Source organism: Nomascus leucogenys, chromosome 7b (genome assembly GCF_006542625.1).
Source record: "Nomascus leucogenys isolate Asia chromosome 7b, Asia_NLE_v1, whole genome shotgun sequence".
Taxonomy (NCBI): domain Eukaryota; kingdom Metazoa; phylum Chordata; class Mammalia; order Primates; family Hylobatidae; genus Nomascus; species Nomascus leucogenys.
In genome coordinates, this window is record NC_044387.1 from 74,200,909 (window position 1) to 74,217,176 (window position 16,268).

General features: G+C 39.3%; 1 protein-coding gene across 1 annotated transcript in view; it reads left to right on the forward strand.

The window, feature by feature from the left end:
- Positions 1 to 4,506: 4,506 nt before the first annotated feature.
- The window catches only part of TMEM131L (transmembrane 131 like), an 81,255-nt gene continuing 69,493 nt past the window's right edge, over positions 4,507 to 16,268 (forward strand). The window contains exons 1-3 of the mRNA XM_030816253.1: positions 4,507 to 4,574; positions 5,656 to 5,772; positions 6,936 to 7,046. Of these exons, the coding sequence (XP_030672113.1) occupies positions 5,668 to 5,772; positions 6,936 to 7,046 (216 nt within the window). The 5' untranslated portion in view covers positions 4,507 to 4,574; positions 5,656 to 5,667. The remainder of the gene's footprint in view (positions 4,575 to 5,655; positions 5,773 to 6,935; positions 7,047 to 16,268) is intronic.

Below are 16,268 nucleotides of genomic sequence, written 5' to 3' on the forward strand. Positions count from 1 at the left end.
ATGCATTTATGCATCTGGATTACTTGCTTTACATTCCTTTCTAATCATCAAAATGTTAGAGCTGCAGTGAAGGAGAAAGAACTTGGAATTTTTTTTTTTTTTTTTTTTTTTTTTTGAGACGGAGTCTTGCACTGTCACCTAGGCTGGAGAGCAGGGGTGCAGTCTCAGCTCACTGCAGCCTCCGCTTGTTGGGTTCAAACGATTCTCCTGCCTCAGCCTCCTGAATAGCTGGGACTACGGGTGCCCGCTACCATGCCTGTAATTTTTGTATTTTTAGTAGAGACAATGTTTTGCCATGTTGGCCAGGCTAGTCTCAAACTCCTGACCTCCTTGAGATCAGGATACACCCTCCTTGGCCTCCCAGAGTGCTGGGATTACAGGCATGAGCCACTGCACCCAGCCTGAACTTGGAATTTAAAAGGACCATGTTAAGCTTTTTAGAAAAAGATTCTATAAAGGGAAGAAGAGAAAACTGGGAGTTTGCTGACTTTATAAAATTCTAGGTGTCTGCTTTTTTGATTTTTTATATTTTTACTCTTATGTAAAGAAAGTTTAATAGAAGCTGGATGTTTAGTAGTTTAGTTGATAATATAAATAAGCTGAATTTATCGTAACCTCATCGATTTTAAATTGAGAGGGTGCTATACTTTTGTGAAAAATCTTTATTGTGAGGCTGAGCGCAGTGGCTCACACCTGTAATCCCCAGCACTCTGGGAGCCCGGGGTGGGTGGATCACTTGAGCTCAGGAGTTCGAGACCAGCCTGGCCAACATGGCAAAACCCCTGACTCTAATAAAAATACAAAAATTAGCCAGACATGGTGGTGAGCATCTGTAATCCCAGTTACTTGGGAGGTTGAGGCACAAGAGTTGCTTGAGCCTGAGAGGCAGAGGTTGCAGTGAGCCAAGAACATCATGCCACTGAGTTCCAGCCTGGGCGACAGAGGGAGACTCTGTCTCAAAAAAAAAGTCTTTATTGTGAAAAGAAATTTTGATTCAGGACCTACTTTAAAAGAATATATGTTACAGATTGGTAGATACAATAATAGTAGCAGTAAGTATAGCTATTAGGATAATAATTCCAGTTCATAGAATCCTGGCCGTCTAAAATATTTACTCTTCAGTAACGTAAAAAAATCCTATAGTCGATTCACATGGGGGTATGTTTACAGTTGTCCCTCGTTATCCACATGGGATTGGATCTAGGACCCCCATGGATACCAAAAGCTAAGGATGCTCAAGTCCTTGGCATAGTATTTACATACAACTTCCCATATACTTTAGATTATCTCCAGAGGCCGGGCATGGTGGTTTATGCCTGTAATCCCAGCACTTTGGGAGACTGAGGCAGAAGGATCACTTGAGGCCAGGAGTTCAAGACCAGCCTGGGCAACACTGTGAGACCCTGTGTCTATAAAAATTTTTATAAAAATTAGTTAAGCATGGTGGTGCACACCTGTACTTCCAGCTACTCATGAGGCTGAAGCAGGAGGATCACTTGAGTCCAGGAGTTCAAGGTTACTGTGAGCTATGATAATGCCACTGCACTCCAGCCTGGATGACAGAGTGAGACCCTGTTTCAAAAAAACAAAAACAAACAAAAAACTCTAGTTTACTTATAATGACTAATACAGTGTAAATACTGTGTAAATAGTTATACTGTTACCTCTTTTTTTTGGTATTGTTATTTATTTATTTATTTTTCCCTCAAACACTTTCAGTCAAGGTTGGTTGAATCTGCAGATATGGAGAGCCGACTGTATATGATACACTTTTGTTAATTAGCAATATACATTAATCTCTGGTCCTAATAGCTAGACGCATGCTGAGAGAATGCTGAAAGTCTTTGATTTGAAAGGATTTCTGACTTTTAGTGAATCACCTTTGGAGGACTTAGTTACATTTATATAACACTTTATGGTTCCCAAAGTGTAATCATGTCCGTTGTCATTTGAATTTTATATCAGTCCAGTGAAGACAGGCATTATCTGAGTCTGTGTGTATCGTTTTCAAATATCTCTGTGTTTGAGCATGTACTACAAATGTTTTCATACATTTGTTGCTGAGAAGGAATGCAGTTTGTTCAAGGTCATTTCACTAGAAGTGGTAGAATAAATCTTCTGATTTCTAAGAGCTCTCATAATGCTATTTTTATTGTTAGTGAGATCTGGAATATGATTATGAGAATTAGTCATTTTGCTGAAGTTAAAAAAAAAAAACTCAGAACAAACTTTAGCCTAAATTAGAACACATTTAAGATTAGTTGAGTTTTACCTTATGTCTGACAAATGGTTTAATATATAGACATTAGAGTAAAACTTTAGCCTGAGGGTTCTCCTCCTGATTTCTTCACTGTCCCAGTTCAGCTTTTGCTATGGTTTATTTTGCTGTTGGCCTTGAGCAAATCCCAACCCTCTTCATAGCTTTGATTTTCCTGGGGGGTTGTAAAATCGGGATCTTGTTACTTGGTTGCCTTCTGCCTACTTCTTAGGGCTTATGTGAAGGGTTAATATTCTGCTGGTCCTAAGATAAAAAGTGCTAATCATTCCTAGAGATTTTAATCATTCTTTTGTAGTGTTAAATTAACAGAGTATCTTCCAGTTGTCACTAGTGAAGGAAATTTATATCCTCATAACAGTTTTAAAAATAGAATCTAAAAAATAGAATAAAAATAGCACAGTGGTGACTAGGCTTCAGCTGGCATTCTCTGTTAGGTCTGGAGAGATTTCTGGTGGTGCAGTCACTGGCTCTGTAGCATTGCTGTTTTGCATTCTTATTTTCTCATGTATTTCTCTGATAGACATTTGTATTCTTAGAAACCTTGTATTTCAATTATGTAAATGGGATATAAAGCTTTGAGGATAAGTATTAATAACTTTGATGATTGATATTATTTACTTAAAACCAAAAACCACAGAAGTCCTTATTTATTTAATTTTAATTGTGGGAAGAAAGGCAGATACGAGCCCACTGCTCTGAGGTAAGGCTTTTCTGAAGTGACCCTTTATGTGTATGGTAGTGTTGAACATTTTTTTAAAAAATGATATTACTTAAGAACACTTTGAAAAATCAGGATTTTAATCACATTGATGTGGTATTTTATTTGTAATGGGATGTGAAGAAATATGTTTTGAAATACACATTGGATATATTAAACCTTTTGTTAAGACTAGTGATTAAAAGTAAGGGTGAAAGCCAAAAGAAAAATTCCAAGGATTTGATGGTAGTAATATAGTATTTTGGAAATCATTGTATATAAGAGAAGCTACATCCATTTCATTTTTCCTGAAGGATACATTTTTAATATCAAAGATTTTACCTAATTTTACCTAATTCATTCATTATGCTGTTATTTTTATAATTTTATTCCAATTATAGATATAATTCATTCAGCTTAAATTAGAATATAATTTTATTTCTAGGCCATCCGAATGACAGCTGTATATTTGGCTCTCTCTGCCACTGAGGCTATTAAAACTGAAGAAATGACTAGTGAAATTTTTGCTGGCTCTCTGTTCATTGCAACATAATTGAACGAGACTGAATTTGGTCTTGAGCAGTAGGAATCAGTTAAGTGATTAGAGGGAGCGTGTAGGTGGCTCCAGGTAGGTGGGCCTGAGCCCAGCTCCTTTCCTCTTAGCAATTCCTTTATCAGAGCCAAGACATTGTAGGTGGAGAGTGCTGCCGAAAAGAATTAGTATCAAGCCCTTCATGAATTAGTGTATTTGCCACGGAGCAGGGATTCTTACTCTGAGGTTTGTGGAAGGTTTTGAAGCTGTGTATGAAACTTTTTGTAAGTGTATGTTTGTGGAGGGAGGAGCCAGAGCTTTCATCAGAGTTTTTGGAAAGGCTCATAATTTAATGGATGAGAACCTCTACTGCAAAGTGCTGCAGGATTTTCAGTTTTCTCAAAAGAATGGCCTTTAGCCATAATTAAGTTTTCCTTTTATAAGACCTAATAAAGTAACATCTCTTTGTGAGTTGAAAATACATACCTCCCCAAAAAGTCTCTTACTCAGAAAACATAACCCTAAGAAAAATTGGGTTTTTCTATGAGTACGGTTTCTTACCTAAACATATTTTCATTTGAATTAGAGACTCGGATCCGAGAAGTGCCAGTGAGCGCCTACATGTGTTTTGTTTTGTTTTTTTTTTTTTGCAAGCATTTTAATGGCCTAGATGGGTTAAATTTTTCTAACACTGAAACCAATGGAGTGCTACTGTGGGTTGGCCTAAGCCTTATAAAATAAAATTGTTTTTTGTTGTATGACTTTTGACTTGTGAATTGAATGCTTTATTACCAACACGATTGGATAATTTAACTTTGTGATGAACAGCAACAGCTTTCTGGGTTTAAAAATATGTGTGTATATATATAATAATACATATATATGTATGGTAATATTTATAACCACACAATACATTGATTTTTCTCTTTGTTTCTCCTCCTAGGTTCCTGGGACATCCTGCAGCAAAGATTCTCCATGCTTACAACCCTAGTAGGGACAGCGAGGTTGTGGTGAATTCAGTGTTTGCAGCTGCTGGACATTTCCATGTGCCGCCTGTTCCCTGCAGGGTGGGTGTTGATGGACTCCTGGAAACTATGCCGTGGCAGGCTGCCAGGTTTTCTTGCTTTCTTTGGCCTGAAGTTTTTACTTTCTGCTCCCTGTCTCCCCCTTTTTCTGCTACCCAAACCTTTTCCTTCTGTGTGTTTACCTTAGCATTTACTTTTCCAGTTGCTCATTTTTATAATTTTGGTGGCTTTTGATATCTACTGGGGCCGGGGGAGGTGGGGGGTTGGGGGAGAGTTTGAAGACTCTCAGCTGTGTAGTAATGTATATATATTTAACATGGCTCTATTGTGACTAAAGAAAGTTTGTATTACTTGTCTTGAATGACTACAAACTCTGAGGCATTTAGTAACTAATACAAGTTTATAGTTGAGACCTCTTCCATCTCTCAAGCCTACTAGGAAATTTAGGTCTCCTTTCTAAATGCAGAACTGCAAGGTATAGTGAATGGCTCCTTGTAAAGCTGATTGGCACCATAACACAGGGCTCAAACTTAGTCTTCTCATAGTTTTAATTTCAGTGATCTTTAACGTTTAGTGAAGATCCTAATTGCTAGTAGGCTTTTATTTATTTTGCTTACTATGTCTGCCTGATATTATGTACTTAAAAAAAAACAGCTGGGACTAAGGATGTGTTTTAAGGGGAAGCCCAATATTTGGTTTATGACAGTCTGTCTGGGTAAACGTTGTTCCTGATTTTTATTACATATCTACATGTTTGCACGTTGGTTATTGTCTATATTTAAGTAGAGATAGAACTGTGTTAGCTAAAGACAGTTGGACCTGTGGGGGTGGAAGAGGAGGGGAAGGAAAGATGTGAGACTCACAGCTCCAGTCTGAAGCGAAAGGATTCATCCTAAGTCAGTGGTAATATTTGCTATATCCTCTTAGATATAGGAAATATCTAAGAGCAGATAATTGGATGCTGATCAGTTTGGGCATTCTTATGGATTCATGATACTGATAAATCAAGGGTGCACGATATACAAATGTCTGTTAACAGAAATTGTCAAAAAAAGAAAGTCTGTGAAAGACAGTTTATCAAAGGAGGCCATTCCAAATGGCTGATTGGGGACCTTTCTTTCAGGTAATTCCAGCAATGGGGAAAACTTCCTTCAGAATTATTTTCTTACCTACTGAAGAAGGAAGCATTGAAAGTTCCTTATTTATTAATACCTCTTCGTATGGAGTCCTTTCCTATCATGTGAGTAACTTTTTCCTTTTGTCACATACTTTGGTGACTTAACTGTAGGGGTGTGTGTGTATATTTTTAAGAAGACTTTTGGAAATGTTGTCACCTGGTTTATGTCGGTAAAATACAAGACTGTTAGTGATGTTAAAATCATCAGCGTTCACCGTTTTCTGCCTGACATGCCACAGTTGGCTGGCTTTCCTACTGATGACAGAGCTATAGTCCTACTGTGGATCTTTGGAGGATACTAGAACAAAGCAAAGCAATCTGTCACACAGTTTCCCATCATAAAATACAGAAGGCTTTCAAAACTCATGGCTCTCACCCCACGGGCGTTCAGAAGGAGGCGCTCTAAGGACAGTCTCTAGTGATTTTGCCTACCTTCCCTCCTTGGCTCAGGAATATTTCTGATGAGGAGACATTGATTGTGTGCTTGGAGGCTGGTTCCAAGGGAGCTCACTATTCATATCAAGGTACCAGGAAGGGAGCTTGAAGAATCTTGTTGCTATTCTCAGAAATAGGAATCTTTACCTTAAATGGTACCTCATATGGCATTTAACAAGATGTGGCATCAAGTAATTTAAGTTCCAAGAACAGTAATTTTTGTAGTTATTTCTTACTGGATTCCATTAAAGAGGTCCCATATCAGAAGAGCTGCCTACTTGTGAACAGATTTGCTATAGTGAGGAATATTCAGCTTAAATACAGCATTCTAATCTGTTTCATTTTTTATTTTTTGAGACAGGGTCTTACTTTGTTGCCCAGGCTGGAGTGCAGTAGTGTGATCTTGGCTCACGGCAACCGCCTCCCAGGCACAAGCGATTCTCCTGCCTCAGCCTCCCACCACTGCCTGGCTAATTTTTGTATTTTTAGCAGAAACAGGCTTTCACCATGTTGGCCAGGCTGATCTCAAACTCCTGTCCTCAAATGATCCACCTCCCTGGGCCTCCCAAAGTGTTGGGATTACAGGCGTGAGCTACCGTGCTCAGCCGGCATTCTGTATTTCTGAAACATTGTGTTTTTTGTAGACAAAGATAAATAAAATAATTGGATTAGTAGAGTCTTGAAGGCCATGCTGATGAATACAGATTTCCTTTGGAGACGTGCTTTAGCATTATGGCAGATGTGTTTTAAAACTCTAACAGAGGAGCAATTCTCTCTCTCTTTTTCTGCAGGTGTCTGGAATTGGCACTCGTAGAATCTCTACAGAAGGGTCTGCAAAGCAGCTACCAAATGCTTATTTTCTGCTTCCAAAGGTCCAGAGCATTCAGCTGTCTCAAATGCAGGTCATTTTAATAGATTTACTTTGAATGCTGGTGGCCACCAAACTTTGTAACCTTCTCAGAATTGGTCATTTTACTATTTTCTGCTTTTTGAAAAAATTATATAGAAATAATATACATATATAAAATATCAGTGGATTCCACGTAACTTCTTTTTAATGGCTATGGAGTTCACAGTGTTGATATTCCAGAGTTTGCTTAATCTTACTGTTGGTCTTTTGAAATGTTTCTTGTTTTTCACTGTTATTACCATTAGGCCATATCCTATTTTATAAGTTTCCTTAATTTTCCTTCTGAATCCTCTGTTTCCTTGGGGCATGTTTCATAAAGAGGAGAGATACTTTAGTTAAAGACTGTGAACCATTTTGTAGAGCTTGTTAAATCTTACCAGCTTGCTTTTCAGGGAGGCAGCCCCCATGGTCACGAGTAATAACAGGCCCCTAAGGATGTCCTGCTTCTAGCCCTGCCCGGACGGGGCTTGGTGGGAAGAACTATTTCTGATGTTGTAGTAGATGTATAATGATAAGTTTAAATTCTTTGAATATACATTTCATGAATCATTTTATAGGGTTGGCTACTTTTTCCCTTTGATTATCCATATTTCCTTGTAACTGGATAATTTTATAATTGAGAAAAGCTCTTGAAACTTACCTGTTCTTTCTGATTGGTAAATAAAGAACATTGCTTAGAATTTGTAGTTAGTACCATTAGTACCTGGGGCTTTCATTCATTCAGCACTTTTCCTGAGCCTCTACTTTGTGCCAGGCTTTGGTCTAGAGTTTGTATCTGCGTAGAGCCTACATTCCAGTTGGGGAGAAAAACCAAATTAATTTACCTCTAGGGTTATATCTGGGATCTTTATCACCAAGTACATAATTCTTAGGGATTTTAAATAGTATTTTTATTTTTATAAAACTGAAAAGCCCCTCCTTGCAGAATTTTAAGGAAGACTTCTTTTAATTTGCAAATTTATATTTGGTTTAAATCCTAAAACCAGGGGGGGATGTGTTGAAAGGTTTTAAGCAGGAGACTGATACTGATGTGCTGTGGCTTGCATTTTTGGAGGGCCAGATGCCTCATCAGTGGAGATCTAAATATTGGAATAGAGACAGGTATTCAGAATACCTTAGTTATTGGGGGTTAATGTAAGGATAAGTGGAATGAAGGGAGAGAGGAAACTGACTCTGTGGTCTCCTAGAGAGCTAGAACAGCATACCCATTCTCTCATCCCCCTGGCCTGGCAGATCCTGTGTACTTCTCATGATGCCTCCTGCCCTTTACCACACCCGGGGCATCCTCATCTCTCTGATGGCCAACTGATAGTATCCCATTAACTGCCAGGATCTACTTTAGCCCCTTCCTACCTCTTTCCCAAAAATTCAAGTTGGACCACATTAGTCACCTGCTTGAAACCCTTCAGTGCATTCCCGTAGGTCTTATAATTTAAACCAAATCCCGCTTATAGCTGTAAGGCCTGCGTGGTCTGGCTGCTGTCTCTCTTCAGCCCCATTGCTCACCACCTGTTCTTAGTCTCTAGCTCATGGCCACAAGAGCCTTCCCCCGCTCACTTGTGCAGTGCCATTTTCCCTCCTGCCACAGGTCCCTTGTGTCTGCAATGTTCTCAACCTCCACCTCCAACTTTTCTCCGAATTAACCCTTATTTCATCCTTCCTTTTTCAACTCGCGCTTGAGCTCTTCAGGGACTTTTGCCTCTCTCCCCATCCTAATTTCTGCTCCCATACTTATCTAGACTTCCGCTCCCATACTTATATCCATTAAATAACCACATGCCCACATGATGCAATCGCTTCACCATTCTTTCCATCACCCATGGAATGGAAGCTGCATGAAAACAGGGACCGTCTGATTGGGCTTCCCGTTGTACTCCCTGCACCTCACCTGGGAAGCAGTGGTTGAGTGGAGTTTTGGCCCAAGGTAGCTCTGGGGCTGTCCTCACAGGCCACATCTCTGTCTCTCCCTGCACTGTAGCCTGCTTTGGCAGTGCCTTGGCTTTTCTTGGTCTTTGTTTCTGCTTCAGAAGATACCAAGCTCTGTTTTTTTTCTTTTTTGTGTTTTTAAAATGTATTTTGTAAACAGTGTTATGAAATATAATTCACATACCACAAATCTGCCCACTTAAAGTATACCATCCGTTTTAGTATATCCAGGTTGCGCAGCCCTCACGATCACTGTCTAATTTTAGAACATTTTCATTGCTGCAGTCTCTTATTTTCTGTCTCTAAAGATTTGTCTCTTTTGAACATCTTATATAAATGAAATGTATGGTCTTTTGTGATTGGCATCTTTCCCTTAGCATGTTTTCAGTTTCATCCATGTATTTCATTCCTTTTTATTGCAAGTAATACACGTCGTAGGACATGCCACATTTTGCCTAACCATTCATCATCAGTTGGTGGACATTTTCGTTGTTTCTACTCTGGCTATTATGAATAATGTTGCTATGAACATTCTTGTGTAAGTTTGTGTGGACATATCTTTCATATCTTTTCTCTTAGGTGTATACTTAGGAGTGGAATTTTGCTGGGTCATATGGTAATTCCATGTTTAACATTTTGAAGAACTGTAAAACTGTTTTCTAAAGTGGTTGCATCATTTTACAATCCCACTAGCAATGAGGATTCCAGTCTTCTACAACTTTGCCAACACTTGTCTTCCATTTTTGTTTGTTTTTTTAAATAGCCATCTTACTGGGCATGAAGTGGTGTCTCATGTGGTTTTGAGTTGCGTTTTTGTAATGAATAATGACATTGAGCATGTTTTCATGTGCTCAGTGGCCATTTTATATCATCTTTGGGGAAGTGGCTGTTCATATCCTTTGCACATTTTAAAATTGTGTTTGTCTTTTTATTGTTGAGTAGTAAATGTATTAAATTCTGGACATTGGACCTTTATCAGGTACATGGTTTGCAAATATTTTCTCCCTTTCTATAGGTTGTCTTTTCATTTTCTTGATGATGCCCTTTTAAGTACAAAAGATTTAAATTTTGATGAAGTCAAGTTTTTCTGTTTTTCTTTTTTCACTTTATGATTTTAATATTATATCTAAAAAGGCCTAATGTTATGAAGCTTTACTCCTATGTTTTCTTCTAAAGTTTTATAGTTTACATTTAGGTTTATGACGCATCCTGACTTTAAGTTTTAGCATATGGTGTGAGGAAGGGATTCATTTTCATTCTTTTGCATGTAGATGTCTGGTAGTTCCAGTACCATTTGTTGAAAAGACAGTTCTTTGTACATTGAATTGTCTTGGTATCCTTGTTGACCTCTCATCTGTGGCCCCATACCTGGCTGTAGATTCTTTCCTTCATTTTTCATTTATTCTAGGATCTGTGAGTTTAGTTAAGTCACTTTCTAAGGCTGCTCCTTTTGCCCATAGTTCTCTCCCATTAGTCAAAAATAGTTATTGAACATTATTTATTGAGTATTCCAGTAAATGATAGGGCCATGAACACACACAGTGTCCCTACTCTTGTGATGTTACGGTATAAAGTACTTCAGAGTTTGTAGATGAAACTTAATTTATTTTTTTAGCTGGTCTTTTGTTAGAAACAAGTATTAAAAATCTGCATATCAAAAAAAAACTTCTTAAAAGGCAGTTACGTTAATTTCTTTCACTTTTACTGTGATTTAGAAAAATAAATTTTAAAGTTTTTTTTTTTTTTTTTTTGAGACAGAGTCTTGCTCTATTGCCTAGGCTGGAGTGCAGTGGTGCAATCTCAGCTCACTGCAACCTCCGCCTCCTAGGTTCAAGCAATTCTGCTGCCTCAGCCTCCTGAGTAGCTGGGACTACAGGCATGCACCACTAAGCCCAGCTAATTTTTGTATTTTTAGTAGAGACAGGGTTTCACCATGTTGATCAGGCTGGTCTTGAACTCCTGACCTCGTGATCCGCCTATCTTGGCCTCCTAAAGTGCTTGGAATTTCAGGCATGAGCCACCGCACCCAGCCTAAAGTATTTTTTAAGGCTTGCTATACCTAAAAACAAAAACTTACAAAATTTAAACCTAAGAAATAATTGTGGCATTCCTCTAGAAGAAAAAAATCTTGACTATAATATTTCTGCATCTAAATTGCATACGTTATGTGAGTTATTTGTTGTATTTTAAGTGGCTGTAACGTTGTCAACTGTTCTTAGAAAGGAATGTCTTTATTTTGATATTCTACTGGTTTTACGTTTTTTACTCTCTGCCTGTTGTCAAGAGCCCGTTGTCCAGGGTTGGGGAGTTAGTGGATTCAGGAGGTCAGACTCCCTTAAAGAGGATAAGAGGGTGTGGAAGGTACCAAAGGCATAATTGCCTCTTCTCCAGTATAGAGCTAAAAAGTATATCTGATAGAAAGCTAAGCAAGAAGGTTTAGACAGAAATATGTCATCAGCTTTTCTTTAACTTGTTCCCTTAGTGCCATGTGAAGAGAAAATAACTCTGGTTTAGGAATAAAATTTGAAATTGAGAGAAGAAATACAGTTGTTTTATGTATGTCAATTGAATCATTATGAAAAAGAAAACTGAGACTAAGATGATAATAGTAATTTAAAAGTATTTTCACTGAGACAACAGGGCCATATAATTTTTAGATTTTTGTATGTGAGTGGGTAAAAAGTACAGGCTGATTATATGTTTGGGTCTGCCTTACATATGGGTCTAAATATGGATTTTAGTATAATTCATTGAATATTTAAAAAATTATCTGGCTTCAGCATAGGCAGAGGGTAGAAAGGCATGTACCCAAGGATCCCTGCACATAAATAGTCTGGAAGGTGAAGGTTCCAAAATTTGCAGTTACTGCTTGACTCATCCATCTGTGACATGCTGATCAGAGAAGGAAAAGCAGCAGGAATATTTTATAAAACTGTGGAGCATGGATTGTAAAATGGGAGATGTGCTTGATGTGGTATGTTGAGGACACATAATTCAAATGGCATTTAAAAGATCGTTATGAGTTATCTGTTGCAAAACTTGAAATTTGGGTTGCCAGAATAATCTCAGAAGGTAACAGATGTTTTGCTGCTGCAAACTTAGCAAAATTCAATCATGAGAAAGGAAAGCGGTGAGAAAACGGATATGTACCCTTTTTTTTTTTTTTTTTTTTTTTGAGACAGGGTCTCGCTCTGTCACCGAGGCTGGAGTACAGTGTTACTGTCTCAGCTCACTGCGACTTCAGCCTCCTGGGCTTGAGCCATCCTTCTGCTTCAGCCTCAGTAGGTGAGATCACAGGCGCATGCCACCACGCCTGGCTAATTTTTGTATTTTTTGTAGAGACAGGGTTTCGCCATGTTGCCCTGCCTGGTCTCAAACTCTTGGACTCATTGATCCACCCACCTCAGCTTTTCAAAGTGCTGGGATTACAGGTGTAAACCACCAAGCTTGGCCTGGATGTGCGATTTTGTGTGCAGCGTTGTGATATATGTGAACCACGTGTGGTATTTCTCTTCACATTTATTACAACACTGCACACAAAGGTATGCATTCAGTTTTTCTTATTGCTCCCAATTCATGTGCTGAGTTGAATCCTCAATGCAATCGTATTAAGAGGTGGGGCCCTTGCGAGGTGACCAGGTCATGAGGAAGGGGCCTTCATGAATAGGATTGGTACCTTTAATAAAAGAGGCCTGGCCAGATGCGTTGGCTCACACCTGTAATCCCAGCACTTTGGGAGGCCGAGGTGGGCAGATCACCTGAGGTCAGGAGTTCAAGACCAGCCTGGCCAACATGGTGAAACCCCGTCTCTACTAAAAATACAAAAATTAGCTGTGTGTGGTGATGCGTGCCTGTAATCCTAGCTACTGGGGAGGGTGAGGTAGGAGAATTGCTTGAACCCGGGAGGCGGAGGTTGCAGTCAGCCGAGCTCATCTTATTGTACTCCAGCCTGGGAGACAAGAGCAAAACTCCATCTCAAAAAAAAAAAAAGAAAGGCCCAAGGGGGCTTGTTTGCCCCTTCTGCCATTTGAGGACATAGATGGCACATAGCAGGTGCCATCTAGGAGGAACCAGCCCTCACTAGAATCTCTTGGTACCTTGATCCTGGACTTCCCAGAACTGTGAGCAATAAATTTCTGTTGTTTGTAAGCTACCTAGTTTGAGGCATTTTTTTATGGTTGACCATGTGGACCAAGATAATAGGAAAACATGGAGTTAAGATTGCTTTTTTAAACCTTTTCATTTGGTCCTTCTTTTTTATTGTTTTGACCTTCATGCAGAGAGAATTCCTAGCGAGGAAAGTCACTGTCATGGTGGGTCTGAATGACAGGCTGAGGCTCTCCTCCTTTTGTTGCATTCTTCTTGTTATTTGTCACTTGGGTTTTCTTCCAGTCATTCTCTTTCTGCTCCAGTTCACATGTCACTCTGCTGCTGGTGATGTCATCTTACACAAAACTGGTTGTTAATTCCCTGGCCACTGGATTAGCTGAGCCCTCTCTTGTTTACAGGATAAAGTCCAAGCTCCTTTGCTTGGCATACAAGGTCCTTGATAACCTGGGACCAGCTTTTCCCTCCAGGCTCAGAGCTTCTACCCCTCTTTTCTGAACTCTGGCCCCACAGACCTTTCATCATTCCCAGAACATGCCATCCCTTTTCCACAAGCTCTCTTAGCCTCATAAGCTTGTATCCCATTCTAATTATTCTTCTAATTCCATCCTTCAAGACCCAGTTCAGATATCGCCTCTCTGGCACCTCTCCAGGTTCCCAGGCAGCCTGTGCTCGAGGTCTGCATGCCACTTGGTCCACGCCCTGCCTTAATGCTTAGAGTCTCGGATGTCTCTCTCCTGCTCTTCCATGAAGCTCTGCAGGAGGGACAGGGCCTGCTTTTTCATTATTATAATCTCTATCAATTTCGTGTCTAGTGCATTGAGGACTCCCAGAGTTTTTAATAGATAAATGAGTCAATGGGCATCTGAGTTGAGATCCCCAAATAGCATATCTACTAGTCATAACATCTAAGATTTGTATAACTTCACCTTTTCACCACATCAACCAGTTTGACCTTCAGCAGATTTACTACCAGGGCAGGTGGTATTATTCTTATTTTAGAAATTATAGAATGGACTTAGAGTTTAAGTTACTTGGTGAAGATTGAGAGTAGAGCCAGTGAATAATTATTAACTTTTTGTAATTTTTGTAATAAGGGCACATTTTGGTCCTTGGCAATGACAGCTCAGTATGCTTTAAATTTTTCCCAAATTTAGTAAATGCTGTATTGATTTTCATATCTATTGCTTTAGTAATCCATGATCCAGAAAAGATAAATGCAAATACAGTGTTCTCTGAAGCATTTTTATTATGGCAAAAAAGAAGATGCAACTTAAAGTCCCAACAGTAGAAAAAGGATTTGGTAAATTTAAGTATATCAACATAGTAGAATATTAAGTAGTTCTTTTAATTATAATTATGATACCTATTTGGGAATGTGTGACAAGTATTAAAATTAGACTACAGTTGTAACTAAATATATGGTGGGGTTTATGTTGTGTTAGGCTCATGAGAAGGCAAGAAATTTTATTATTTAAATGTTCTCTCCAGTAATGTATTGGATTCAAGCCATTGAGATTTGGGGAGTGTTTCAGTGACTTATTTGGGCAAAACAGAATATTTGAAATTGGCATTGTCTCAGAATCTGGCATTTAGGATCATTGGCCATACACTTTGTCTGAAAGATTGAAAAGAACTTATTATTATTGGAATCATTGTAAATAATGTCATTGTTAAAAATGTGATTATAAGATAATGTGGGAAACTTTTTTTTTTTTTTGAGATGGAGTCTCACTCTGTCGCCCAGGCTGGAGTGCAGTGGCGCAATCTCGGCTCACTGCAAGCTCCGCCTCCCGGGTTCATGCCATTCTCCTGCCTCAGCCTCCCGAATAGCTGGGACCACAGGTGCCCGCCAGCACGCCCGGATAATTTTTTGTATTTTTAGTAGAGACGGGGTTTCACCGTATTAGCCAAGATGGTCTTGATCTGCTGACCTCGTGATCCGCCTGCCTCAGCCTCCCAGAGTGCCAGGGTTACAGGCGTGAGCCACCGTGCCCGGCTGAAATTTGGTTTTAAAGTTAGAGGAAAACCCTGACACAGAGTTCTGCCAAGTAAAGGTAGTTTTGTCTTTGTGTGTGTGTGTGTCTAAACATAGTATCAAATTATTGAATTGTCTAAGAGATTTGCTCTTAACGATATTCTGGGATTATCAGAAGGTATAATGTGATTATAAGAAAACATGGGAAACCCAGAGAAATGAAACATTAGAAATAAACTTTAAGACCACAGTCATACTTGGCAATGATCATCGTAATTAATAGTTGGTTGTCTCCTTGCAGTATTTTTTCTAAGTTTATGTGTGGATGAGGGATTTTCTCCCCTACCATGGCAACATGTTGCTGGATTGTGTACAGGAGAGATTATCTCTGGATATTCTGTGTGATATCTAATACATTTCAGACCAGGACTTCCTCACCTTTTAAAACTGGCACAGCCCTTGCTTTCAGTGTGTGGTGTCAAACCCTCGTGCCCGCCTGCCAGGGACAGGTGCTGGGCAAAGGTTGCGGTCCCGGGCTGCCTGCAGCGTGGCGCCTGCTAGATTCGGCCTGGGGGTGGGTGCCCCAAGTTGTTACCTGCTACTTGCCTTCTAAGGTGCTGATCCCTGTCAATTAACGTGGCAATCTAGAAGGGAAGTAAAATCAGCGTAAGGAGGAGAACGTGGAAAGCCTTTCAATCACAGTTTGATGAGGAAATGGAAAGGGGCACATTTCTCACTAACAAGTTACAAAATACCTGATCTAGGATTTGAAGATGGAAAAAGAGAGAACAGAGAAAGGTTAAGGGTCTTTAGAGCTGTCCCATTTTCCTGATAGTCTTACATAATTAATTAAATGGAATAAGTAGTATTGTGATAGCTGAGAATTCCTACAAATACCTGTGTAAACATAACGTATTTAGTAACATTTTGTTGTAGTTTTAGCAGTGCACCGAGATGTAACCGTGTTTTGTTGTTTGATGTAACACCTGGAGTTTTTTTGTCCTACCTCCAAGAGGATTAAGGAGCACGGCATGAAGGTGAGGTTAGAGTGAAAGTTTAGTAAGTGAAAGAAGAAAGCTAGATTTTTTTCCCCCAGGCTGTTTTTTTTTTTTTTTTTTTTTGAGACAGACTTTTGCTCTTGGCACCCAGGCTGGAGTGCAATGGCACGATCTCGGCTCGCTGCAACCTCCGCCTCCAGGGTTC